Source organism: Castor canadensis, chromosome 5, assembly GCF_047511655.1.
Source record: "Castor canadensis chromosome 5, mCasCan1.hap1v2, whole genome shotgun sequence".
NCBI classification, from domain to species: domain Eukaryota; kingdom Metazoa; phylum Chordata; class Mammalia; order Rodentia; family Castoridae; genus Castor; species Castor canadensis.
Genome location: NC_133390.1, coordinates 143,384,535 through 143,410,104, shown reverse-complemented (window position 1 = coordinate 143,410,104; position 25,570 = coordinate 143,384,535). Strand labels below are relative to the sequence as shown.

General features: G+C 36.2%; 1 protein-coding gene across 1 annotated transcript in view; it reads right to left on the bottom strand.

Annotated features, from left to right (window-relative positions):
• Window positions 1-3,501: 3,501 nt before the first annotated feature.
• The window catches only part of Esf1 (ESF1 nucleolar pre-rRNA processing protein homolog), a 60,703-nt gene continuing 38,634 nt past the window's right edge, over window positions 3,502-25,570 (bottom strand). Inside the window, exons 10-14 of the mRNA XM_020166626.2 lie at window positions 20,128-20,249; window positions 17,300-17,387; window positions 8,004-8,080; window positions 5,558-5,704; window positions 3,502-3,899 (exon numbers count right to left, since the gene is read on the bottom strand). Coding sequence (XP_020022215.2) covers window positions 3,606-3,899; window positions 5,558-5,704; window positions 8,004-8,080; window positions 17,300-17,387; window positions 20,128-20,249 — 728 coding nt within the window. The 3' untranslated portion in view covers window positions 3,502-3,605. The remainder of the gene's footprint in view (window positions 3,900-5,557; window positions 5,705-8,003; window positions 8,081-17,299; window positions 17,388-20,127; window positions 20,250-25,570) is intronic.

The window sequence follows — 25,570 nt, the reverse complement described above, 5'->3', positions numbered from 1 at the left end:
GTCTGGAAATGTGGCTTTTGGAGAGCAGGGGGAGTCTTCCACAAGGAGTTAGACACTGTAAAAGACACTGCTAAAAGAATGAAAAGCCAAGTCATGTAATAGGACAAAATATTTGCAAATCACATATATGACAAAGGACATGTAGTACAATTTTTAAATTGTACTACATTTTCCATTGATGGAAACTCACTTTTCATGATATAAGCAAACCAATTTAAAAGGGGGGAAATGGGGCAGAAGATTTGAACTGACACCTCATGAAAGAAAGTATATGGGTGGGGAATAAGCTCATGAAAAGATGCTTGATATAATTAGTCATTAGTAAAATGCACAATTTCAAGCACCAGTGAGATACTAGAACATACAATAGCAAAGCAAAAACCATCAAACAAGTATGAAGAAAAATGGAGAACAATAAGTCTGGTGAAGATGTGGAACAACTGGAACTCATATAATCCTTGTAGGAATGCAAAATAGTTCAGCCATTCTGGCACACAATTTTGCATTTAATTATAAAGTTAAACATAAACCTAACATGACCCAGCTTCTACTCCCAGGTATTTATCCCCCAAAAGTGAAAACCTGTTTCACAGAAAGCCATATATAAATAACAGCTAATTGCTATATCCAAACTGGAAATAACTTTATTTAACATCACCTGATAGCTGACAAATCCCCTTTCCACAGAAAAGGAAATCTAAGTAGTTGTAGATAGATGGTTTTTAATAATGACTTCCAATTTGCTCATGACTCCTTGTGTTGTGACTTTGTCACTTGTTGGTTTGTGGGTTAGGCCTGTGATTTGCTTTAAATGTGACAGTGAGAGGCATGGAAACATTTGTTCACTGGAACTGAGAACAGCTGAGAACCCTCTATCACGATGTGAAGAAGCCTGTAAGAGTTGAATGGAGAAAGAGCCATCCCTTAGCCATCCCATAGCCATCCCAGTGATCTCATTTGAATAGAATTGCATGAAGCCCTTCCTGAGCTGATCACCAATTCCCAGCCAACCCATAGACTTGTAAGCAAAAAATGTTTGCCATTTCAAGCCACTCATTTTCGGGTGCTTGTTAAACAGAAAGAGCTAATGGACACAGCTACTGTTAAGTTCACTCATCTCTTACCTGGTAAATGAAAAAGGAAATTCCTTGGGTCTGACTGCATAAATTACCTGTGAAACATTAAAAAAGATGCCTGGATCCTGTCAGCATGCATATGACTGAATAGGTTTCGGGTAAATGCCTAGTCACTGGGGTTTTTAAGTAATACCAAGTAATTCTTGTGAACACAAAAGGCAAAGATGTTATCTGATATTGGTTTACTCTAACACATATGGAATGAGTACAACTATACTATCTTGCTAGTTGCTTCTAGTCTATCTCCCTCAAAGAAAAAGTGGTTACAATAGTGCATACCAAGCTGATCCTCCAGACTTTCCATGAAATTCTGAGAAAACCACAGCTTTACTTGGTAGATTCACTCGTGACCCTTTCTATTGAGTGTTGACCTTCTCTTTAGGGTCCCAACAATTAAAACTCTAAATAAATGACCTTCAGAGTCACAAAACTATTCTTGTTTGTTTGCTAAATTGTGATAGTGGCCATTTTTCTTTTTAAATTCTAAATTTCACTACCAGCAATAATTTGAGTACCTTAAAAAGAGTTCTCCCAGTGGCTCACGCCTATAATCCTAGCTGCCTGGGAAGTTGAGATTGGGAAGAATGAGGTTCAAGGCCAACCAGGGCAAGTTCACAAGGCCCCCATTCTCGGTATGAAATGTTTATTTAGCACCATGTGGCACTTGGTAATACTGTTCTTCACCCCCCACACATTAAAAAAAAAAATCAACACTTTGAGATAAGGAGTCAGGCCTATGTATAACTTACATGTTCAATGTATCTGTTATAATTCTGTGCCTGACTAGTACAATAGATTTTGTAATTAAATGAAGTGACTTTGACACAAAAGGCTCAAAAATGAAAAAACAAACCAAACCACCAAAGGGCTGTTTCCCAGGAACCTTAAAATCAACTGGTGGCATACACCTGTAATCCCAGCACTTGGGAGGCAGTGGCAAGAGGATCTGAAGTTCAAGGCTGGCCTGGGCTACATATTGAGATTCTGTCTCAAAAAACAAAGTGTCAGGGTTGTAGCTCAGTGGTAGAGTGCTTGCCTAGCATGTGCAAGACCATGGGTTAGCTCCTTTAAAAAAAAAAAAAATCAAACTGAGTAATAATAATCTCTACATTTTGACTACACAGTTTAAGGATGTTTTCCTTGATTAGAATCATCTGTAGTTTTATCATAAACATATTAAGATTCTTGACTTCTTAGTGATGAGTAAATAAATACTAGGACGTTCACAAATGTATCAACAGGAACACTCTTTTATTTGACCGAATAACCTAATGTCAGTCCTTTATGATAAATATATAATTCTATTTAATCTGCATTTTTCTCCCTGTTATAATGAACAATTTAAATCTTTTTGGTTTTTTTTGCTTTCCTTTTCAGAAACTGTTTATATTCTTCATTCTTTTGCTATCACTGAGTTTTGCATCTTTAAAAAATATGCTACACTGGTAAGTTTGAATTTTTAAATCAAATATGTCATTTACTATCAACTACAAAACTGAAAAACATGTACTGCTTTGTAGAATGTACTGTATTTATAATTTGCTCCAACCTACTTTGATTTTATTTCCTTTTCTTGTATATAGCGCATCTAATTTTCCTGTCCAATTGGTCAGCTAATAGTTCATAAAATCTAGAGCAGAAGAGATCCACAGTGTGAAGGACTTAAAAGTGTACTTTAATTTTAAAAAGAATTGAGATTTTCTTAAGCTTTTTATCAGCATCTCCACCCTATGAAAGCCTTCCAAAAATCTGAAGGACAGAAGAATTTTTCTATTGCTACAAATAGAAAAATAATTACAGAGCTCATGAACATTTTAAATGCAATTGTGAGCAATGCAAACCTGGAACTGCCTTTTCATGGAGTTGTCCTCTTACAGAATTAGTAATGTTTTCAGGTATTTTTCCAGAGAGTAGTTTACTGGGTGCATAAAATGAAAAAATCAGTGCTATACAAAACAATAAAAATATTTTACACTTCTATTCATAAATTAATTCCATAATGAACTATAAACATGAAAAACAACAAAAGTTCTTGGCTTCCAACCTTTATGGATAGAAAAATAAATTATTTTAGTAGTTATCCAAATCTGCCTCCTGTTTCTAGAGAAAAAAATGTATTACATATACATATTTCCTATACAGACTTAAGAATAGATACTGATCTATTTTTACATAGATTGTAAATAGTCTCTTTCAAAGCTAATTTACAGTAATTTTCTACTAGTAGAAAACAAACCATAAAATATAAAAATTTTATAAGTTCTGTAATTCAGGTAATTATGATTAATGTGTGGAAACATACAGTACAAATCTATTGATTAAGTACAATTATGTATGGAGAAAAATTTTACAATGGTCAGAAAAAGACTTTTTCATATTCTCAAAAAATTGCTTTATTACTGATATTCCTTTGACTGTTTCTGTATACTTTAAGAGAACACATTAACATCCAAAAGAAACAATATCCTATTATTTGACTCTTTGCTTTTTTCTTGCTTGAAACTGTTCTGTTTTGTTTTTTACAGATTTAATCAGCATTGACAAAGTAGGATCAATGGATTTCTTTTGTGTTGCTTTTTCAGTCTCACTCTCTTTTTTCTTCATTGCCTCAGTAAGTTCTTGTTCTTTTTGTTCTCTTTGCCGGGCTTTCTCCTCAAGGATTTTTTCCATTGCTTTTGTTTTTTTGAAATTTGGATCTGAGGGATCCAAATTAAACAAGTGGGAAGTATACATTGCCTGAAACCGTGCATCACTAACATTTATCTGCAAATTAAAAAAAAATAAAGCTGGTGAATTGTTGGTCATATAAAATACACATCTGAGCATTTTGTACTGATGCATTAGAAACTTGTTTTCTCAGATTTTCTTTTTTCTTTTCCCCACTGATTTTCAATGAGTTTTTTAAGGCCTATGCTTGGACTACAATGTGCAGGGTGTGCTATTCTCATCACACAACAACAATGTATTTGAAAGGGAGCTACAGAGAGAGAGAGAGAGAGAGAGAAAGAGAGAGAGAGAGAGAGAGAGGGAGAGAGGGGGAGGGAGAGAGGGAGAGGGAGAGAGAGAGAGAGAGAGAGAGAGAGAGAGAGAGAGAGAGCGCGAGCGAGCAAGACTGCTCCTTGCTTATAAGATGAAACTGATGTCTGGCCTATATAGATAGGCCAATCAGGATATCTGCTGGAGTTTTATGCAAAGTTACTGCTTTGTGAGTACACTTTAAGAAATTTTAAACTTGGTGCCAACAGTAAGAAGCTACTGAGGATGACTCATAGATGAAAAGATTTAAAGACCTGCATGGGAAAGAATCCACCCTTGAGACTAAGATTTGGACAGATACAAATCCCACATTTATCTTCTTGCTGGGGGGTGTTCTCAGGTACTAGAATGCTTGCCTAGCAAGTTTGAGGTCCTGAGTTCAAACTCTAGTACTTCCAAGAAAAATAAAAATCCAAATTTATCTTCTATCTTTCTATAAAAACGTGGTTCTATACTTAAAAATGTACTGTTCACTCCAGTCACGTTTTCAAGTACTGCCAGGCCCAGTGGTGACCAGCAAGAAAGGGAAACATGAGTCTACCTAGAAGATTGTAGCTGTACTTATTTGACTACAAATAATTCTTTGCTTTTTCATAAGAAAACCAATTTACCAAAAGCTCCAGTGGAACCAAAGCAACTGTGGAACTGACTGATACAAACTGTAGCTACAAGTAGACTCAAAGTCCCTCTACATGCTACCCAAAGGTTATCTGTATACTGCCTTCCATTCTTTGAACAAATCAAAAATTTACTTATCTTATTTTGGGTCTTTTCTTCCATGTTAATTGTTAAGTAATTCCTGGTGGCTATTTGTAAACTTACAGAGAGAGCTCAAATGCATGCATAGGACTCTTGTGGCCACTGAGATTATATACTCAGAAAAAAGAGGAAAAAGGAGTGATAAAAACAAGACATACAGCAATTTAGAAAGCATGGCCTACAGTGCTGGCCTACAGTGTGGCCAACTGCACATAGCAGAGTGAGACCCAAGGTGATGTAAACCTGCTATTTCATCAGTTGAGCTTATTAAGCATACATTTCTTAGCATGACTATATTGGGTTCTAACATTATATGTCAACTTTTTCATGTAGTTTTCAACCAAAGAAAGGGTGATTTAATACACACTTTGTTATTCTAAAATATGATTCTTTGATTCCACTATAGCACTAATACATTTTCAAGGGTACATTTGACTATTCTTAATTTTTTTTTAATCTCCATAGTTGATTTTAGATTCAACTGTTTTTTTTTTTTTTTTGGTGGTGGTGATACTGGGGTTGAACCTGGGCTTTTGTACATGCTAGGCAGGCACTTTACCCCTCAGCTACATCCCCAGCCCCTCAACTCCATGTTTAAGAAGCTAATGACTTGTGTCCTTGGTTACCTCAAAGTCATCTTCTAATAATTCTTTCTTTTTCACAAGTTGTTTTTTCTTTTTTTTGCTCAAATTCTGGTGCTCTACAATCTTGTCATAATTGAAGTGTTTTTTGCCATCCTCTTCCTCATCCATCACAAGCAAAGCCATTTCAGCCTGCAGAGAGAAAAAAAAAGAGCTCAAATGTACAACAGTAAGTATTTCTCCACTGTTACTTTAAGAGTATTCTTTCTATGCAAGGAATGGAGAATGAAGCATTAAGATGCACAGTAGATAGCTAGACAGGCTTACAGTGCTGTTAGACATGGGTAGGATAGAGATGATGGTTTTTATTTAAAAATGAGACCTCAATTCACTCAGTGGAACTGACTAATAGCTTCAGGAACAAGAGTTTCCACCTGGTCAAATATAAATTTCATTTTCACCTTGCTCTCTGTAAGTAATGACACTAAATCTGTTTTGTGATACAAGCTGTAGTTTCCAGATGTATACTTAACAACCAAGAGAAATTTCTTTTGCTTTTTTTGGTGGGAATGGAGTTTGAACTCAGGTGCTTTACCACTCTGAGCCACTCTGTTTTGTATTTTTTTTTTTTTTTTTTGGAGATAGGGTCTCACCAACTACCATGGCTAGTTTCAAACCGCAATCCTCTTGAACTCTGCCTCCTGAGTTGCTAGGATTACAGGCATGAGCTACCAGTGCCTGGCTGCTTTTTTTTTGTTACTTTTTCAATAGTGATGCATTTCTGCAAAGACAGAATCTTACCATTTGCTTCTGAAATCTAATATAGTCTCTTTCCACTGAATAGATATTTTCTATTGATCATGGGATTAAATGAGAATCCCTAACAATGAAGTTAAAAAAAATAAAAAAGAATTAAGTATAGTTGAGGAAATACAAAGAAAAATCTTCCTATATTATCAGTTTAGAATACTTTAATTTCTTTCACTACTGTATTGGCAATGACAGGTGACTTTTTTTTTTTAGTGGTACTGGGGTTTGAACTCAGGGCTTCGTGCTTACTAGGCAGGTGTTTTACCATTTGAGTCACATCTCCAGCCCTTTTTGCTGTGGTTATTTTGGAGACAGGATCCTACTTTTTTTCCAGGTCAGTCTGGACAGCAATTCTCCTATTTTTTTAGGCTTCCTGCCTTATGCCCAACTTTTTCCCCACTGAGATGGGGTCTCAGAGACTATTTTTGCCTGGGTTGGTCTGGAATCACTATCCTCCCCATTTCAGTCTCCTGCATAGCTTGGGACGGCAGGTACGTGCGACCATGACTGGCTGTTGGCTGTGATGGGATCAGGCTGGCCTTGAACCATGATTCTCCTGATCTCATTCTCCCTGTAGCTAGGATTATAGTCATGAGCCAAGGGAGCCTAACTTACAGGTGACTTCTTTTTAGAGTCATTTTCCACAAAGATTTTCTTTGTTGTTCTTTAAGTCACTTGAGTATTCCTTATATGCAATGAGTTGAGAAGAGAAAGACATAAAATGCACAGTTTAGGTGACCAGTGAGGATCCCTCCCAGGCAGTGGTGTGAACATCAGCCATAGGGGGTTAGCTGATTCTACTTCCTGCCTCAGTCAAAGCACTATATGACTCTGGCTGGACCTGTGGAGTCACTGAGGCACAAGGGTTACCACATTGCCAATGAAGACTTTTATTTTGTATATTAAATTTGTGTTGTTCATAAGAATAAAGAGAAATTAGTATGTGATAAGACATAATAGCAACATCTATATTATAGGGCACATTCAGATTGAAATAAATGCTTGTGTTAATATTCTTGGGTTTTAATTTTCTGTCTCAGTAAAGTTTTTTTTTTTGGTGGTGGTGATAACTAGAATTTGAACTCAGGGCCTCACGCTTGCTGGGCAGGTGATTTACCACTTGTGCCACTCTGCCAGCCCTTTTTTGCGTTGGGTATTTCCAAGATGGGGTCTTGTGAACTGTTTGCCCAGAATGGTTTTGAACTGCAATCCTCTGATCTCTGCCTCCTGAGAAGCTAGGATTACAGTTTGAGCTACAGGCTCCCAGTGTAGTAAAGGTTTTTAATGAGAAATTTCCCTTTTAATCATAAAGGTATACACCCTGGATCGGAGGTAAAATTTAACTTTATACTAGTTGGAGAAATGATGTTCAGTGATATTTAAAACTATGTGGCTAAAGTATTTAATTATGTATCTTATAATTTATTTATAAATAAATTGCTAAAATCAGTTATTTTAAAAAATCACACTGAAAACTCATGCAGACAATTTCATTTAAGTTGCACATATCAATTATCTACTAGGCATTGTAACAACCACCTTTCACACATTAGCAGGACAAGTGGTTTTATTGTGATACTTTCACACATGCATACACTATACCTTCATCAAATTTCCCTGTTCTTTTCCTCCACCATATCCTACCTCCTCCCTTCGTAAAATAATTTCAACAGGTTTCTACCTTTTGCCTTTCTATTTCAGTTTCTTCCTCTGGAGATGTGCCATCTTTTGCAGATTTCAATGATTTTTTCTTTATACCTGGTACAACAAACCAACAAGGGTTAAAAATGATGGGATTAACAGCAGCAATCTGTTTACACTATGAAGAAAAATACAAGATATCCAGGAGTAATGTTAACAGTAAGTGTCAAAACTAAAGGAAGAAAAACCACATTACTAAAAGAAGGCTGTGGGTACCAACAGAATAAATACAATGCTTCTAGACAGCATGACTGAAAACTATAAAGAAGAAAATTCTGGTAGGTATGGTGTGCACAACTCTAATCTCAGTATTTAGGAGGCTGAGGAAGAGGGATAGTGACTCCAAGGCCAGCCTGGGCTACATAGTGAGACCTTGTCTTAAAAAGAAACAAACAAAAATAACAAAAAAGTAGAATAACAACAAAAACAAAAAAACACTGTATTACATATAATGAATACAATGGAACAATATCGTTTAGTATTTTCATAGTGGAAAAAAAGGGATTATTCAACAACTGGTGCTGGGAAAATTGTTTCATTCTAGAAAAAAAGAACTGAGGTTAAGCCTTACCTCATATTATACAGGAAAATAAAATGCAGATATAATATTTAACTCTTAAATATTATAGGGCTGGAGTATGCTCAAGTGGTAGGGTGCCTGCCTAGCATGCACGAAGTCTTAAATTCAGACTCCGATAATAATAAAAAAAAAAAAAAAAAAAGAAAGAAAGAAAAGAGTTCAACATAAAACAAAGCAAAACATAAAACACCAAGAGGAAATATAGGGGAATAGTTACTTATCTTAAACTGCAATGGGAAAAAACAAACCCATTTAAATATATAAACTCAACACTCTGTACATCAAAAAAAAAAATCTGAAAAAAAAACCCCTCATTTGCAAAACAAAAACCTAACATTTACAACAACAAAATGATAGTCATTACCTAAGTACAAGTTTAACAAGGCCTTCTTTTCCTTTAACAAAGGTCTTTGGTTAGCTTTCTGGCTCTATTATCTGGTGGTCAAAGTGACTCCTGACTTTGGGCTTCCCTTAATACAGTGACTCTTGTAATTGGTACAAAGTCTGGCACAGACTGAGAGCTATGTGTAGGGGCTATTGGAAAGATATCAGTTACTATTTGGAACATGAGATTTCCAGCATGCACCAGTGACTACTGAATACTGTGTCTCCCTTCCTCATATCTGAGCTACACAGCTGAGTGATCTTGTGTGAGGACTAACACTGGGGAAAAACACCCAGTGCTGCCTTTCTGTGCTTCCTGTTCTGAACACCTGTGAGTGCCAAGTGTGATCCACTCAAGTCTTTTGAGTTTCTCCAGTGGAGCCTAAGATTCCATTGTGGGTATAGTGTACCTTAATTAAGTGATCTGTGGGATAATCTGGCATTCAGTGTCCTCAGATGTGATATATTATGAGCGATTGTTTATCAAGTATTCCTGCCAAACCAGAATATACAGGGAACTTAAAAAACTAAATTCTCCCAAAACTAATGAACCAATAAAGAAATGGGCACGTGAACTAAACAGAACTTTCTCAAAAGAAGAAATTCAAATGGCCAAAAAACACATGAAAAAATGCTCACCATCTCTAGCAATAAAGGAAATGCAAATTAAAACCACGCTAAGATTCCCTGTTAGAATAGCCATCATCAGCAACACCACCACCAACAGGTGTTGGCGAGGATGCGGGGGAAAAAGGAACCCTCTTACACTGTTGGTGGGAATGTAGACTAGTACAACCACTCTGGAAAAAAATTTGGAGGCTACTTAAAAAGCTAAACATTGATCTTCCATTGATCCAGCAATACCACTCTTGGGGATATACCCAAAAGACTGTTACTCCAGAGGCACCTGCACATCCATGTTTATTGTGGCACTATTCACAATAGCCAAGTTATGGAAACAGCCAAGATGCCCCACCACTGACGAATGGATTAAGAAAATGTGGTATCTATACACAATGGAATTTTATGCAGCCATGAAGAAGAACGAAATGTTATCATTCACTGGTAAATGGATGGAATTGGAGAACATCATTCTGAGTGAGGTTAGCCTGGCTCAAAAAACCAAAAATCGTATGTTCTCCCTCATATGTGGACATTAGATCAAGGGCAAACACAACAAGGGGATTGGACTATGAGCACATGATAAAAGCGAGAGTACACAAGGGAGGGGTGAGGATAGGTAAGACACCTAAAAAATTAGCTAGCATTTGTTGCCCTTAACGCAGAGAAACTAAAGCAGATACCTTAAAGCAACTGAGGCCAATAGGAAAAGGGGAACAGGTACTAGAGAAAAGGTTAGATCAAAAAGAATTAACCTAGAAGGTAACACCCATGCACAGGAAATCAATGTGAGTCAATGCCCTGTATAGCTATCCTTATCTCAACCAGCAAAAACCCTTGTTCCTTCCTATTATTGCTTATACTCTCTCTACAACCAAATTAGAAATAAGGGCAAAATAGTTTCTGCTGGGTATTGAGGGGGGGGGAGAGGGAGGGGGCGGAGTGGGTGGTAAGGGAGGGGGTGGGGGCAGGGGGGAGAAATGAACCAAGCCTTGTATGCACATATGAATAATAAAAGAAAAATGAAAAAAAAAAAAAAGTATTCCTGCCAAAAACACTCAATATGAATCTAAGTGAACAACTAATTTAACTTTCCATTTACCACAAATATAGGGGACAAAGGATAAGAAACTATTAGATAAACTTGAATGTGAAACATTCCAAGAGATCTCTAACCCAGCTCTTGAAAAGGCAAACATAACAATGAAGGAAAAAAAAGAGAATGGGGTCTTCTACATTATAATGTTTCAAAGAGATAATAAATGCATTGTATGAGCCTTGTATGTATCTGAGTATACATGAAAAGCTATAAAAGACCCTCAAATAACTGTGGAAATTCCAATATCACATGTTATGAGAGAATTAGTGTTATTTTTCTTATGTGATAAAGTTATCATGGTCATGCAACAGAGTTTGTTTATTCATGGGAGATGTATGCTGAAATATTTAGGGGCACATGCTCATGAATGTTTGCATTTTATTTACAAATACTTCAGCAAAAAAATCTATTATTAAATGTCTTTTACATAGAAATATCTTTCTAAATTATCTTTATGATACATCATGAAAGTGTACAAAGCAAATGGCAAAATGATAATGGCTGAACATAGGTGATGTTCACTGTATTATTTTCAACCTTTCTGAAAGTTTATGAATTTTCATATTAAAAATAAATAGTTACTATTATAATGACACAACTTTGCTTTCCTATATAAGGGTCTCATGTAAACCATTAAAAATATTAACACTTATGAGCTGGCATGCACAAGGCCCTGGCTTTGATCCCCAGAACAAGAAAACAAACACAAACAGACAACAACAAACACTTTAAAAATTCACAGACAGAAGCTACTGGTCAATCAATAGAAGAAAATTATTTCAGCCACCTCACAAATACTGAGCATCTATTATGCTGCAAGCACTGGTTCAGGTGCAGGTGACACAAACAGTACACATATCAGTTCTTTCTCTCATGGAGTTCACCTTCTAGTTGGGGAGGATATGTAAAGAAGGATAAAAAAGGGTGGAAAATGAATAGTGAGGCTGACTGGGAAAAGGCAACATATAAACAATGACCTGGTCAAAGTGAAGAGGTGAGATGTGACACACCTGAAGAATGTTCCAGAGGGGAAGATTAGCTTGCAACAGGGAGGCCTGTGGGGCTCAGTGGAGACAGGGTGAAGACCAGAAGACAAAGTCAGACAGACAGAAAGTGCCTAAAACTCACACCATTGCACCCTGTTCTCAGCTGATGAAATGACTTATTATTTGGCTAAGAAAACAGAAAAAATCAAAAGTTAATTTTCAGAAGCTCCCACAACAAAACTTGTACTCTATTGTGCAGGAAAATGATTTTGGAGCTAGAATGCCTAGGTTTGAAACCTAGTTTAAATATTTACTAGCTGGATGGCCTTAACTAGAGGGCTAATTCACTTAACTTTTCTGTACCTCAAAGCATGGAGGTATTGAAGCATGGAGGAAGTAACTGTACTGATCACATAGGCTGTTGTGAGTATTAAATGAATTAAAATAGGTAGAGTGCTTAGCAGAGCGCCTGGTACACAACAAGCACTGCGAAAGTGGGGGCTGTTATTTTGACTATTATTACTTCCATGGATGAATGTCTATGATACATGTAAGTCAATCCCATGACCGTATAATGGATCTTAGCTCTTCTTGCCGCCTTACAGATACTATTTTAATAATTATTTCTTTTTTTTTCCTTGCATCATTGCTTTTCCTTCTCCCTACCAGTTATATTAGCACACAAACATCTCAATTTAAAAATCAAGCAACAGCTGGGCTCAGTGGCATATACCTGTAATATGAGGTACTCAGGAGGTAGAGATCAGGAGGGTTTGAGAACAGCTGGGGAAAAAAAGTTAGTGAGACGCTATCTCAACAAACAAGCTATACAAGGTGATGCACAACAATTATACTATCTATGCAGGAGGCATAGCTAGGAAGATCTTGGTCCAAAGTTAGCCAAGGCAAAAACAAGACCTTATCCCAGAAATAACTAAAGCAAAAAGGGTCTGGGAGCATGGTTCAAGTGGTAGAGCACTTACCTAGCAAGTTCAAATCCCAGTGCTGAAAAAAAAAAACCAAAACACTGTCTCTTGACACATTTTCTTCACCTGGCCTCTGGACCAATTCTTTCTCTTCCCTCACCATGCCCCCAGGGCTCATTTACTGGGTCTCCCCTACCTTTTTTTGTGCTGGGAAGTAGTACTGTTATGTATATTAATTACTTTAACCTTCCCAATGCTATGAGATAGATTTTATTATTTATTTTTTTGTGGATGAGGAAACTAGTTTGTCTCAGGTTTACTAAGTGAAGGAATCATGATTCAAACTCAAACACTGTGGTTCAGGCTCTCTATGGTTAACCATTACACCAACACCTTTGCCACTAAATGTCATTCTCCCTGTAATAGCCCTTTCAGCTTAGAATGCATTGTGTCGCAAAGTAACAAAATTAAAGCTAAAAACATACAATGGTGATTGAATAAATAGGAAGAGGGAAGCCTAAAGTTAAGAGAGTCTTAAGAAACTGCTCTTGTGGGGTGCTTTTGTAGCTCACATCAGTAACCCTAACTACTCGGCAGGCAGAGATCAGGAGGATCATGGCTTGAAGCCAGAAGGGGAAAATAGTTTGTGAGACCCTACCTAGAAAACACCCAACACACAAAAAAGGGTTGGGGGCATGGCTCAAGTGATAGAGCACTTGCCTAGTAAGTGTGAGGCCCTTAGTTCAAAACCCTGGTACTGCCAAAAAGAAAAAAAAGAACTGCACTATGTGTATTAAGTCCCTGTTGTAATCTTGCAGACCCATCTAGTGGACATGCCCAGTAGACAGAATACTCATGCAATAAAAGTACTGCTAGGCACACCTCTTAGTGCTACCAAGGCCATTTGTTTTGCACTTCCAAGAAGAAATATTGTATGCATCTCTTCTCCCCAAAGTAAAAATATGAAATTACTCTTATTTGAAATGTTTTTCAGGAAATGAGATATCTACCTTAAGAGTATAACGTTTTCTGTCTGTGGGTATCTATTTTTATAATCAAGTGTCAAGGTTCCACTTTCTTGGGATGAACTCCATCCCCTCTGCTCCTATGCTCTCCAGAGTACCTTGGGAAACAAATGGACAAATGCCATATGCAGAAGGTTGCTGTGTGGCAGAGAAACATCAGGCTGTATATAAAGATCTTCACATACAGCTGTGGAATATAATTTCAAAGAGCCCACAATGAACTGCTCCAGATTTTTATAACAGCCTGATGAAAAGTCATAAAAATAACATAAAAGGAATACTGAAGCAAGGGAGAAAAAAATGAATCTCTAAGATGGTCAAGGCTAAAAGTGATACTCAATCTTAATGTGATGAAAATTTCTTTGCTCACAAAAATTTACTATGTGCTAGACTGAACTGTTTAGTCAAAAGATTAATAATGTATATTCTTTCTTAACAAGATTATTTTAAGAGGATGCATCTTTTTTTTTTTTTTTAAAGCAACAGAGGCCAATAGGAGAAGGGGAGCAGGAACTAGAGAAAAGGTTAGTTCAAGAAGAATTAATTTAGAAGGTGACACACATGTACAGGAAAGCAATGCAAGTCAACTTCCTGTATGGTTATCCTTATCTCAACTAGCAAAAACCCTTGGTCCTTCCTATTATTGCTTATACTCTCTCTTCGACAAAATCAGAGATAAGGGCAAAATAGTTTCTGCCTGTTAGCGAGGCGGGTAGGGGGAAAGAGGGAGGGGGTGGGGGGGGGTGGGAAAGAAGGGGACGTGGGGAAGGGGGGAGAAATGACCCAAACATTGTATATACATATGAATAAAAGAAAAAAAAAAAGAATTGAAGAAGAAAATTGGTAGACTACCAGCTTAGAAGATACCCATTTACATCACCAATTATGCCAGAAAAACATTGTTGGTGAGTAAAACCTAACTTCACTACAGATACTATTGTCCTAGATGTTCTAATTCTCTCCTTTTTCTTGCTTCCAAAGATGAATTTGGTGACTCTCTTCTTTGCAATCACGTTTAAAACGTTTCCACTGAAGAAGACTACAAAGGTCAAAAAATAGTAGTATACAAACCATATGTCCTTCTAAAATTCACTGAATCCCAAAGAAAATGGTGAAGGTCTGTCATTCACTTCAGTGACAAATGAGTAAAGGACAGAGATCAAGAAAAAAAAAAAAAGTGTTTCTTCTCTCTAGAAAGTTTTCAGACTTAACTTACATGCAGAGTACCAGGAAAATAAAAGTTCCCGTTCTAAAATACTAACTTTATCAGGGATATCTCCTGGCAAGTAAGAAATCATCTCTCAAAGAAAAAAAAAAAAAGAAATCATATCTACTAAGCTGGGCTGGTAGTGGATCATGCCTGTAATCCCAGCACTTGGAAGGCTGAGGCAGGAAGATCAGAAGTTCCAGGCCAGCTTGGGCTACACAGCAAGACTGTCACAAAAACTCAAACAAAATACAAACAAACAAACAAAATATCCTATCTCCTGGGAATGCTACTAAAAGTATGTGTAGATCATTTCCAATACGTCAAATACCAACACAGACTCAAACTCAGATGTTAAGAGTTTTATAGTGGGGGGTGGGGAGGGGAGGTGACCCAAACAATGTATATACATGCGAGCAAATGTAAAACAATAAAAAAAAAGTTTTAAAGAAAATGAGTCTAAATGATTTATACATATTTTTAGTCATTAAGTGAGGTAGGCACCTTAGGGGTCAAAACCTGTATTAATGTACCTTCAAAGTGTCATTTCCTTTTTCAGCTAGAACTGTTTGTAGAGCATGCCCAGAGGGGTTCCTGTCTTCTACCTTTAGGATATAAGCTGAGCATACTCAAAAGTGCTCATGTCTGCCATTTTAACATTTCAAACATTCGCTTGCTTCATGACCTTGAGTTAAACATGCCCTGAAAAATGCTCTTCTCTTTATATGACCTCAAACTGAACCTGCTCAAGAATGTGCCCACCCCTAAAGTGCTTTCCTGTATGTATAGTCTCCCCAAATAAAATCTCCATGCTTGTTCCTGTAGGAAGGCATTGTTTTTGGAAAGATTTCTCAGCTCAAGTGGTAGAACACTTGCTTACTAAGCACAAGGCCTTAAGCCTAAATTCTAATCACAATCCCCCACAGCCCATCAGCCTGTTTTTCTTTAAAACACAAAAAAACCAACAACTTAAGCCCAGATAGAAATAATTCCTCTTCAGAAACATTCTGAAATCAAAATACACTGAAGGCAAGCAAACCTTATCTATACTTTTCACTTGGAACTTTTGATACTAACTTTAGAGAATGCTTATAAACAATTTAAATATGCTGATTCCAAGAAACTGGCTACTCTAAGCCATGGAACCATTTTACTCACTCTTTGAATTCTCATCTGAGTTCTGTAATCTGACCAGATTTCACATGCCAAATGAAGCACTTTGGACATAGAATAAGGAAACTATAATGTTTCATTATTTCTCCATTACAAACTTTGGCTTAGCCAGAGGATAAGGCTAAAATCCATCATCTTCTAGAAATGACCGCTCAGGTACAATAAAAAGCAGAATATGTTAAGTTTCCATTTCCCTTTCCAATTGCCAAGAATCTCACATATTATAATAGGCTTTATTCATTTTGATCTCCTTTTCATCAATAAAATGTCAGTGCTCAAAGGCTGTAACAACCAGGAAATAATTTTGAGCAATTTTGACTTTCCTGTTGAGAACTCTTTTGGCCCAATACCCAGGAGGGATGAGAAGCAGGGAAACTTCATGAAATCCTTCTCTGTACAATGCCAGCTTGAAAGCTTGAAGTTGCTCCAAGAGCATGTCTTTTGGGGTTCATGTGTGTGGTATAAAGATCAGGGGAAAGGTAAAATGCATGAGAGCAAATTGAAAATGCTTTCAGTGGTCTCAGCACTGATTTGTCCAAGTATGGTTTGAACCTTACTAAACAGATTTACATAAAGGTAAGAATGAAAGCATTCCAGAAAGAATGAGTCATACGTATGTATGCAATGGAAATAAGACTCCCTGGATATAGGAAATGAGACACCAGATAATTTAGGGATTCAAAGAAAAGGGAAAGCAAGAGGACAGCTGGATTTTACCTACAGTTCAGTAGGATAAATACAAAAGAGACAAAAGAACAAAGATGCCTTTGAATATTTGAGCAAAAAAGGCCACTATACTGCAATTCCATAAATAAAAAAAAAAACCATACACACATATCAATACAAATTCATCTCACTTATACTTCTTGACAGCCTTTGAGAAAAAGGCTTGAGTGGATGTACTATGAAAAAGCAGCAAATGTGCACAAGATACTATTCCTCTATTTCCTCTCATCCTTTTTGAGAGTGCATCTGAACAGTTACAAGGATAATTCCCAAAAAGGAATCACCATTAATCTATTAATACATTACCAAAAGTCTCCTATAACAAAATTATTCCTTATGTACAGGGACTATGCTGACCTCTTCCAATAGGGTCAATCGTTGGACCCCAGAGGACGGACTTGCTTAATAAGCTACTGATGGAGTAATCCATTAGTGAAGTTGCAATCCAAATTCTAGTAATTTTAAAAGAATGCTTGGTTTGTATTTTTTTCAACATGTCATCCTTTTCTTTAGGTTCCAACTGAAAATTATAAACATGGGCTGACTTACCTATTTTTTTAACTTCTTCGGCAAAGTATGGGTCATTCAAATCAACATCAGAGGGAAGTTCATCTTCACTGGCTTCTTCAGCAAGAGCCTTAAAGTCAAATGTAAAAAATAGTTTCATTATTATAAAGCCTATAATCTATTTTACAGATTTTATATTACCATATATATATAAATATGAAGAAAAATTATTTGCAGGGTTTTTTTTGGGGGGTGTGATAAGTTTTGAACTCAGGGCCTCATGTTTGCTAGGCAAGTGCTCTTCCACCTGAGCCATGACCCCAGCCTTTATTGCTTTAGTTATTTTTTCAGAAAGGATCTCATGCTATTTGCATGGGGCAAGCCTGGAATGTGATCCTCCTACCCATGCCTTCTAGGTAGCTGGGATTATAGCTATGTAGCAGCATGCCCAGCTTGTTTATTGAGATGAAGTCTCATTAATTTTTTGCTTGGGCTGGCCCCAAATCACAATCCTCCCCAACTCTGCTTACTGAGTAGTTGGGATTACTGGTATGAGCCACAGTCCTTGCCTGCATTTCTTTTAAATCAAGTAATTCAACCTAAAATTAAAAGTTTAGCTGGATGCTGGTGGCCCACACCTTAGTAGCCAATCCTAGCTACTCAGGAGGTAAGAGATAAGGAGGATCGTGTTTTGAAGCCAGCCTGGGCAAAAGTTCACGAGACTCCATCTCAAAAAAACACATCACAAAAGGGCTGGTGGAGTGGCTCAAGGTGCAGGCCCTGAGTTCAAAACTCAATAACGCAAAAAATAAAATAAAAAAAAAAGGGTTAGTTTATAAAATACCTCTCTAAGCCATTGCTTTATTTGTTCAGCAGATAATTAGGGAATAGTTAGTAAGCACAGGAAACTATGTAACAATTTTGGGAGAAATGAACATAATCAAAACACATGGGTTTCTCCCCTCAAAAATTTTACAACCTATTAAAGGAAATGAGACAAACAGACTTATGCATAAGTAATAATAATTCAAGATAGAAAATGCTAGAAGAGACATGAAGGGCTATCGACATTCAGAGGAAGAGAATACTCTTACATGGGTGACCAGTGAAAAGAGGTGGCTTGATCTCTGATAAAATTGAGAAATGGCAGAGACTGTCAATAGCTTGAAGTCATTATAGGTTATCTACCCAGTCTGTTTGCTGGTTAATTGAAGAGAAGGATTTCTATTATAAAATTAAAAAACACATATAAAAGTAATAAAGACAGTGTCACGAACCCTCTGTTATTGCCATCCAATTTCAATAATTATCTTGTTTTATCTATAATCTACCCCTGCAAACTATTGTCTCTTTTAAAGTAAATCTGTTCATTAAATTTCCCCTCATCAAATTTGAACAGTCTACTATATTAGCATATTTAAATTAAGAAGTCAATCCAATAAAATAAAAATACCTGAATTAAGATAAGGCTAACCAGATTGAGTTTATTTTCAGGAATCTAAAATGTCTCTAAGCCATTTTAATGAAAATGTTTAGAATGAATTACTGGTAAATGTCATCCTGCATGCAAGAAGATCCACTAAATCCTAAAGTAACTGAAAGAAAAGGGGGCCAAAATATGTTTAACTTGAATTCTTTTGTATACAGAAACTTGTGGAGATGGAAAGGATATGCTGCTACCAAGTCCAGTACAGAGACCTAAATCTGGAACACACTGATACTCAGTAACTGTATTTGAATGTGATTGAGTCCAGACTTTGTCCAATAAAAGGAAAAAGTATAAGATACGCTTAAAGCTCTTCCTACAAGTCACAGCTTTTCTAAAAGCACTATATGACTACATAGCATAGACAGAAACAGTACAGTACAGCACAAAGAATGGACTGGGAGATCATGGATTCTAATTTAAGCTTGGCATTGGTAAGCTGAGTAACAACCTAAGACAAATCACTTAAATTTCCTACACCTATAAAATAAATGGGTTGTACTAGACCTAATCATTTCTGACTCCCCAAGTTATAAAATTTTGTGATTATCAGGAATAATATTGTAAACCAATGACACTACAGCCAGAATGTTGTATTTCAGAGACAAACAGAGTGTTTTTAGTGGCAAAAGTCTAAGTGGTCTCTGATAGTACTGAATACTCAAACTGTGGAAAAGATGTTATTACTTTTATAGATACCATATTTCATATTATTTTCATAGATACCATATTATTGCAGAGAACATATTCTTAACCAAGGGATTTAATGATAATAAGATATTAAAAGTCATACAATACTGAAAAAATGAAAAATGCAGGTTGAGCAATAGAAGTGTACAATTTCATTATGTTTAAAACTTCTACAAAGCCAGACATGGTGACGCATACCTATAATTCCAGCACTGGAAGGCTGAAGCAGGAGGATCATGAGTTTAAGGCTAGCCTGGGGTACAAAGCAGACCCTGTCTCAAAAATGAAACAAACAAACAAAACACCCTCAAAACAAAAACTCTTTCCATACAAATATATTCTTAAATAAGGAACTCTGTACCTTTCTTCTTCAAAAACACAGGGTAGAATCATACCACTTTATATCTAGATGCTGATTAGCAGTGTCCCTGATTCAGATAGCAAGTACACGTATATATTAAACATAGATCACACATGGACCAAGTGGCTCTGGGCTCTTACCAGGATTGTACACCATTTTGTGGCATTGCAGAAAACACTCAACTTACTGGACTCTCATTTTTCCTCTCTTAAAATTGGGATGATAATAAGGCCTACTCCAGGGAGTGGTTACTGTTTGATACAATGGATGACAAGCACCTTCTGATACATAGTTGGTATTCAATAAATATTTGGTCATAACTATCACTGATACCTTCTGTTTCTTTTTTAGTCTTTTTTTCTCTTTCTTCTTCTCTAAAAATTGTTCCCAAGGGGTCAGTTTATCCTTTCCTTCCAATTTGTTTTTGACCATCTCTTCTGCACTTTCTTTGAGACCTAAGGAAAAAAGCCAAATAGTTTAGTTTAAAATGTTTTATCTTTGATCACTTAGAGGTTTACAAAATAAAAGTAATTTATATTACAGGTTAATAATCTATAGAACCCTGAGATAAAAAAAATGACAGGGAATCAATCTGTCTAAAAGTTATTTCCTAATAACAAATATTAATAAATCTATCCAGATGAAAGCATATCAACAAATAAACCTAGCAACTTGATACATGGTCAAGCTACTGAAGAAAAATCCTTTAGTAGCCAGGACAGTGGTACATGCCTGAAATCCCAGCACTCAGGAAACTGAGCAAGAGGATTGTGAGTTTGAGGACAGCTTGGGCTACATAGCAAAGTGCTGGCTCAAAAGAAAAAAAGAGAAGAAATATTCTATATTTTAGTTCAAGCTTCATTTATTTCTCCAGGTTCTTTACTATGCAAAGGGAGGCTAGTAGCAATGAGAAGTATGCAACCGCCTCCCTCGTGTACTGTTTCTTCTCAAAATATTTGGTGTTAGTCCATATATATAAAACAATAGCAGTACAGCAGTATTTTTGGGCCTTGAGCCCCATAGAGAAGCTTAAAACAGTTGGAATAGATAATCTCTGAAGTCCCTTCTGTTTTTTTTTTTTTTTGACAGTACTGGGGTTTGAACTAAGGGCCCTCCCCCTGATTTTTAAGCCAAGACTTAATCCCCAGATTTCTGTCTTAGAAAAGCATTAAATTATATGCTCACTCAAGGTTATGTAGATTTGTTTTCATGACATACTGTTGGTAGGTTCTCTGGTTTACTAGATGTCAAATCAGAAATACAACTTTCTGATTAAAGAAATTAAAAAATGTTTCTTATGAGAAAAACATAGCTCATGTTACTAACTAGTTTTCAATATAAAGTCAGGTTCAGATTTCTGAATGATTCAATAGATAAACAGCACCTAGGAAATGTAAATTGAGATTCTCATCTTGGAGAAAGTAGTAAATTCTAATCATACAAGTTGATTTCAAATAAAAAATATATAGATAATGTATAAGTCAGTTAGTACACAATCACTCCAATCTCAAATTTCAAATGCACAATATTGTATTATTAGATATGATATTAAAACAATCTTTATGGCATTCTACTACAATTTCCTCATGTATTTAGAAAGATTTTATTACTTCAAAATTCTAAAATAAGGTGCTGGTAGCTCACACCTGTAATTCTAGCTACTCAGGAAGCAGAGATCAGGAGGATTGTGGTCTGAAGCAAAGCCAACCCAGGCAAATAGTATGAATATTCCTATCCCAAAAATACCCAACACAAAAAGGGGTTGGTGAAGTAGCGCCAGTGGTGGAGGCCCTGAGTTGAAACTCCAAGATCAAAAAAGAAAAATTTTTTCATTAGAAAAATTATTTTCTGATTAATTTTGATCTTTGAATCTCTACTTCTAGTCTCAGTAGTATGGTATAGAAGGTTCTGTGTAACTTTTTTTTAGGTGAATAGAGTACCGGTTTGATATGGCTTAACCTTTTTTGGAATGCAGTGGAAAAACTTGCATACCATTTTCAGAGGGTTTATGGATGGCCAGTGTTTATCTCTGTGTAAAGAGTCAAGGGCCTCAGGCAAAGAACATGCCCAGTGGCTGCAGAGGTCTAGGGAAGGAGGAGAGTATATCTCTCACAACTTCAAAAATTACCAGCATGGGCACCTGTAGATTGTATCAATTTTAGCTTCACTGACCTTGATTTTTATACAACTCATGATCCTCCTGCCTCTGCCTCCTGAGTGTTGGGATTACAAGCACAAGCTACCACTCCCAGTCCTACTGACATTTTAAAACAGATAATTCTTTGATGTGAAGGGCTACCTTGTGCATTAGAAGACATTTACAATGTCTTTGATGATACCAGTGACCCAGCTGTAGCAATCAAAAAGTCTCCAGGAATTGCCTGGGGTCTGTAGTGGGGCACAGTCATCACTAGTTGAATACAACTGTCTAGACAATTATTAGAGGTTATCTCTGAAAAGATTCTATGTCAGTATTTGTACTGCATAAGTGATGTGTTATTTTAGTTGATACTTAATTATATTTCTTTCTACTTTATAAGTTTCATCTGCATTTGGCTTCTCTTTATACCAGAAGCAGCTTAAAGTCACCTTCTTTTGTATTCCATAATATTTAGCATGATGCCAAATGTACTTAATAAACACTTAATTGATCTGAATTGAAGGATGGATACTTATTTCAAGCCAAGTGTTTGATCTTTCATGCTTAGAATATATTTTCTCCAACAGAAAATGAATCAAAACTTAAAAGTCTAAATAAATGGTTTTTATGCCTAAGTGGTTCATGTGGTCTTAAAATAAAAAAAGACCTGTAGCTCTAGAATAATTCATGAAATACTGATTCTTAGAAAACAATACTTTTCTGAAATTTAGTTTGTTTTGTAACAATAAATACTATCTTAAGTTAAATACAGTCTAATTTTTTGCCTGGCTCTCACTTAATATACCAAAACTGTAGAAAACAAACACATTGCAGTGAATTAACATACCACTGTGATAAGTTAGAAATGCTTTGTTCTCCCTGTTATCATGAGGTCATTTAATTCTCTTGCCACAGATCACAGTAGTTTATGTTCTAAGTTCTTAAAAGTATGCCCATCCCAGAAGTCTCTTGGCAATTACACAAGAACATTCTTTAGAGTCAGTTTTAGCCTCATTTGAGAGAAGCCACTATGTGACTGAAAAACAACTTCATTATAACTTTCTAGCTTTGTACAAATTTGTTTTAAAAAATTTTAAGCATATATACAAGGACTGCCAAATTACTTAAAGATAGCAACAATAATCCCACAAATACAAGGCAAAACTCTGTTTTAAAGCTAAACATGAATGCAGATGATTCAGTATGACAATAGTAATTTAAGAAAAATTCACTTGGAATTATTTTGGCAGTTTTTATGCATATAAAAATATACATAAATACCTTTACAAAATCCACTAAAATAAAAGAGTACACATTCCTCCTGACCTTGCTCATATGAAATATTTCAAGTTTTCAAAGAACAGGACATGAATAATTTAAAACAACTCAATTAGGTACTACACTAGGCTTTGTTAATAAAAAAAATCCATGTTTTAAGATTTCTGATACAGGCTGCAACTGACACTTTTTATTTAAATGAGGACTAAGGATTCATTCAGAATATTTATGTACAGTTATGGCTCAGTCTTTTTTTTATCTGTATGTTATAAATCAGACTGTATAACACTCAATTCCAAAAGCTTTTAAAATGTAACTAACCACCATCACTTCAGCCAAAACACCAAACTTGGAATTCATTCTGGGTGCAAGGCTTTATAGAAAGCCTTGGAGCATTGCCATCAAAGGCATCCTTTCAAACTATTATCCCCAAAGGTGTAGGGACAAGGAAGGGCACATTTACTCATGTAACAAGGGTCAAAGGGATACTTGGTCCAGACAAGCAAAGGGAATCTTGGCCGGTGTCATTTTTTTTCAAGGTAAGGTAAGGTAAGGTAAGGTAAGGTGACTGTACTCAGTGTATCCTTAAAGTATAATGGATAAATTACCAAGCTTTCTAATGAGAAAGATGAAGATTTTGAACTTGACTGTACTCAGTGTATCCTTAAAGTATAATGGATAAATTACCAAGCTTTCTAATGAGAAAGATGAAGATTTTGAACTTGCTTCAGGATCTCATAATTTATTTGAACTTCTCCGAAGTCTCCCTGTCCTAAACTTTTACAGTAACATGTTCTTCTATTTGCAATTTATTTACAGCTGCAATTTTATATTTGTGTGCTTAAAAATGATTATTTAATGACTACGAGGGGCAGAAGCCAAAGCTTGTTTTCTCATGAAGGTAACCCTAGAGGCAGGCCTGGCATACTGCACACTTCTTATAAATGTATGCTGAATAAATGAGCAAATGAAAGGAAAAATGAGTCAAATTTGTTCTCAATCTACGGACTGGTGGTGATGATGCAAGAAATTTAAAAGTAAAATAGAAACTAGTTTTAGGAGCAGCAGTAAACACAGCAAAAACTACCAATCAACCTGAGATAACAAATGTTTTGGTTGCACTTAATAGTATTAGACTACTGTTATTTGTACTATATGAAAACAACACAGACAACTAAGATGAGGATAAGGATAAGTAAGATGCTCAGAGTGGGAACTGCTTCTCACATAACTGTTAATTCTGTTTCTCCCAGTACATTCAATGTTGTATACCCAGAAGATACACCAAAGTACTCAGTGAATGAATAAATGCAAGTATGTTTTGTTGCTCATTGCCCAAAAGCTATTTTGCTGGGTAGAAACTGCTTGATATTTGTCTGGAATCTGAGCCTATCTTGAACACTGACCTCTTCTACAACCCCTTTTACTCTCCCTTAAAATGGTGGCTTTGCCTTACAAGTACATTGAGTTTACTGCAAATCAAACTGTCCCTGCTTCTTAGAATCAAATGTTCTTAAAAAGCTGACTTCAAATACAAGACAACATTTGGGCCTCATTAGGGAGCTATTGTTTTCTGTATTTGCCTGCAGTTTATTTTTATGTTTTCTTTGCCTTTTAAGCAGTTTGTAATCACAATGTACATAATACTAAGCTGTCCTTATTATAGTAACAGACTAAACTTCTGGCCAAGCCTGGTGAAGCCATTCTGCTAGTTAATTTATGGCAAAGAGAACTGAACAACTATTTTTTCTATTGCAATTGTACACATGCTTACAGACAAGGTAGAAAATTAATTTTGATTAAATGGTTAAGATATAAAGAAACAAAGGGAATTTCTGAGCCCAGTTTCAACCAGAAAGCTCAAATAGAAATATTAAACCAGTTCAGAAAGGGAGCTTTTCTTGGAGATATACACTAATCTAATATGGTCTAGTATGGATGGATCTTGGGCTGTCATGGGCTGCTGGCCAAGGAAGCCAGAGACAAAGTTTGGCATCTGATCATGGTGGGAGGTCCCATCAGAGACCACTACATAAAGCTAGGATCCTTAAGTGTTCCATCAGTAAATAATGCCTTTCCCCATATAAATCAAAGGGAATACGTGCCTGTTTGGATATGGGCAGAGCAAGAAAAGTAAAAATACACTTTTCCCCAGAGAATTTATAACCTCACAAATCCACTGACTTGTGGCTGGAATTCACGCTACTTGTGTGGCCACAAATACTACAATTCAAAAATTAAGTTTCAATAGATTTTCAATTAGAAATGCCCCTAGGTACTTGGCACATATTCTCTTTTGACCCAGGCTCCTGAGAATTCTCCTAAGAAAGATTCAAGACAACAAGATCACAATCAAAA